The sequence below is a fragment of the Gossypium hirsutum genome, chromosome A12, assembly GCF_007990345.1.
Source record: "Gossypium hirsutum isolate 1008001.06 chromosome A12, Gossypium_hirsutum_v2.1, whole genome shotgun sequence".
Taxonomy (NCBI): Eukaryota; Viridiplantae; Streptophyta; class Magnoliopsida; order Malvales; family Malvaceae; genus Gossypium; species Gossypium hirsutum.
Window position 1 is genome coordinate 99,387,207 of NC_053435.1, and position 2,876 is coordinate 99,390,082.

The window sequence follows — 2,876 nt, forward strand, 5'->3', positions numbered from 1 at the left end:
TATTTTTAACTAATTTGCATGAAATAATAGTAATAGAAATATTAAAAAAAAAATTATAAAGTTAGTTTGTTATTGTACATTCTAATGTAAGTCAACTGCAAATTAGATTTATAAATTTGCATGAAATAATAGTTATCGAAATATTAAAAAAAAAAAAGTTATAAAGTTGGTTTGTTATTGGACATTCTAACATAAGTCAACTACAAATTAGATATATAAAATCTATTATAATCGTAAGATTACAAAGATTTTAGAGTGCTAAAAAATGTTGTTTGGGAAGATACAAACTAAGGAAAAAATTGCATTTGGTAATCCAATAATATTTGTTATTTGTTTTATTTTACTTATAAATTATTCAAATTCTTATATATGTTGTTATAGTAAATGCTAGTTTTGTAAATACAAAAGGTTTTCTTACACCATATTGAGGGGTATAATATCACTTGCACAAGCATTAAATACAACTAACATATTAACATGATGTTTATTTTTCATGCAGCAATAAATATGAAATGCAACAACAACTAACTAGATAAAATTATAAATGCTGTTTATTTTTCTTAATACTTGTATTGTTAATTGTTGATTACTTTCTTGAACTAACATATTATATACATACCATGATTTGATTTTAATTTATTTTAATTAATATTTTTTTATTAAAAAATTTATAATTTATATTACCAAATACAATAACATTACATTAGCAAACATATCTAATAAATTATAATTTCTTATAATTATAAAAAGATATAATTAATACCTAATAATTAAACTTTCATGTAATTACTGTCATATTTTTATTATTAAGTAGGATAAACTGGTGGGTTATACAAACTAATTTATATTAGATCTAATTAGAGAATATAAGCAGCGATCAATTGAGTGGAAAAAAGTTACACCCGATCAACTTGAGATTCGAAATTTCTAAATATGGGAAAAACACGAAGAGGGGCTTTCTTGAAAACAGTGAGCCCATAGCCTTCATCCATGTCTAAATTCTCGGCATTTTCACCGTCAGGTAATTTCCAATCGAACCAGTACAGAAGATTAGCAACCAGATCAACAATGAAGGCCACTGCAAACGCCATTCCGGGACAACCCCTTCGGCCGAAACCAAATGGGATGTACTCAAAATCTTGACTTTTGAAATCATCTGAGCTTTTCTCGAATCTTTCTGGTATAAACTCTTCTGGTTTCTCCCACACTTCAGGGTCCCTATGAATCGCCCAGGAATTAAAGAAAACCATGATATTTGAAGGAATATCGTAACCTCCGATGTTAATCTTTGACGTTGTTCGTCGAGGAACAAGGAGTGGAACAGCTGGATGAAGCCTTAAAGTTTCTTTGATTACACATTTTAAGTAATTCATTTCATCTACATCCTTCATATCTATCTTTGCTTTCTTTCCAACCACATTTCTTATCTCTTTTTGAACCTTTTTCATGACGTTCGGGTTTTTCATTAGTTCAGCCATTACCCATTCTAGCGTTGTTGAAGTTGTATCAGTTCCAGCAAGAAACATATCCTGAAAAAAAGAAACATGTATCTGAGTCGTACACAAATATCAGCCATGACAAATATAAACATAAGATTAAAAAAGTAAGAAAAAAATAACAAGGACCAGTATGATTGCTTTGATGTTGTCTGGAGTGAGGTCCACCTCAAGCAAGCCATTTTCTTGGAGTTTGAGCAGAATAGAAAAAAAGTCCCTTTCTCCATTGTTTTGAGAAGATCTATCTTCTTCACGGATCTGATCAAAAAATGTATCAAATTCGTTTTTAACTTGTTTCAAGCTTGATGTTAATCCTCGAAGAACATCAACCCACTTCAAGTAAGGAAACATGTCGCCAACACAAAAAGTCATCATAAGGATCAAAAGCCTTCTACCCAACAACCCAAACTTGCTTTTCCCATCTTCGTCGTCGAATTTTCGACCCAGAGCACTTCTCGAAATCTGGTTATTCGAAGCAACCATCAGCAACTCCGTCAGGTTAACAGCCTCTCCCTTGAAAGAAGCTCGGCGGAGTTTATCAATGGTGACTTCAACTTCATCATCTCTCAAGAACTGAAACGAGTTAACTCTTCGAAGAGTCAAAAGCTCAGTGACACACACCTTCCTAGCTTGTCTCCAGTACTCGCCATACGGTGCGAAAGCCACATCGGTGCAACCGTAAAACAAGATGTTAGCGGCAGTGGTACTTGGTCTATCTGAGAAAGCAACATCATGATTTTTGACAATTTCTTTAACCATGTCGGCTGATGAAACCACCAGCGTCTGGTTATGGCCCAATTGAAGTAGCAAGAGTGAGCCATATTTCCTGGAGAGATCTCGGAGGGAGCGGTGGGGAAGCTTGCCGAGTTGATGAATGTTGCCGATGAATGGGAGTTTGGGGGGTGATGGCGGCAACTTAAGTCTTTTTCGGCCATTTGTTTGTAACTTAAGCCAAATCATAAGGGTAAACAGGGGAAGAACAAGACATAGAAACAATGGAGTGCTGGGAAGTTTAGCTACACTCAACTCCATCTGCAAATCTAAACAGTGAGTGAAACCCAGCACTTGGCCCTTCTTATAGTCTTTCCAGAGGGTCATCATTTTCGGGAAGTTCATTATAGTTTATGCCTGCATACGTCTAGGGTTGGCATTATTTTCCACTGAAAGATAATTTCAAATATCTTTTGAAAGGGACGTTCCTACTATTTTACGCCATTATTGTTCAGAAAAGTTCTTGAAATGCACACTTATTGATAACTCTACTAACTAATGTTAATATTTTATAATGCTAGTGGTGTGATATTTTAATATATTTATAATAACATTGAAAAAGACATAAATTGGAAAACTACAAATGATTATTACTAACTCCACTAGTTG

At 33.5% G+C, this 2,876-nt stretch overlaps 1 protein-coding gene across 2 annotated transcripts; it reads right to left on the reverse strand.

The window, feature by feature from the left end:
* Positions 1 to 776: 776 nt before the first annotated feature.
* LOC107941632 (cytochrome P450 71A1) lies at positions 777 to 2,645 on the reverse strand. 2 transcript variants are annotated; one of them, XM_016875202.2, is made up of 2 exons: positions 1,665 to 2,645; positions 777 to 1,529 (listed from the first exon to the last, which is right to left on the reverse strand). In XM_016875202.2, the coding sequence occupies exons 1-2, from the start codon at positions 2,610 to 2,612 to the stop codon at positions 897 to 899; spliced, it is 1,581 nt and encodes a 526-aa protein (XP_016730691.1). In that variant the 5' UTR covers positions 2,613 to 2,645; the 3' UTR covers positions 777 to 896. The 2 variants fall into 2 exon arrangements, with proteins under 2 accessions (XP_016730691.1, XP_016730690.1); XM_016875201.2 differs by having other exon boundaries at positions 1,626 to 2,636.
* Positions 2,646 to 2,876: the final 231 nt, after the last annotated feature.

Coding starts and splice junctions, on each gene's coding strand:
- LOC107941632 (XM_016875201.2), bottom strand. CDS start 2,612: ATGAACTTCCCGAAAATGATGACCCTCTGGAAAGACTATAAGAAGGGC. Junction 1,530..1,625: donor ACATCAAAGCAATCATACTG/GTCCTTGTTATT, acceptor TCTTTTTTTCAG/GATATGTTTCTTGCTGGAAC.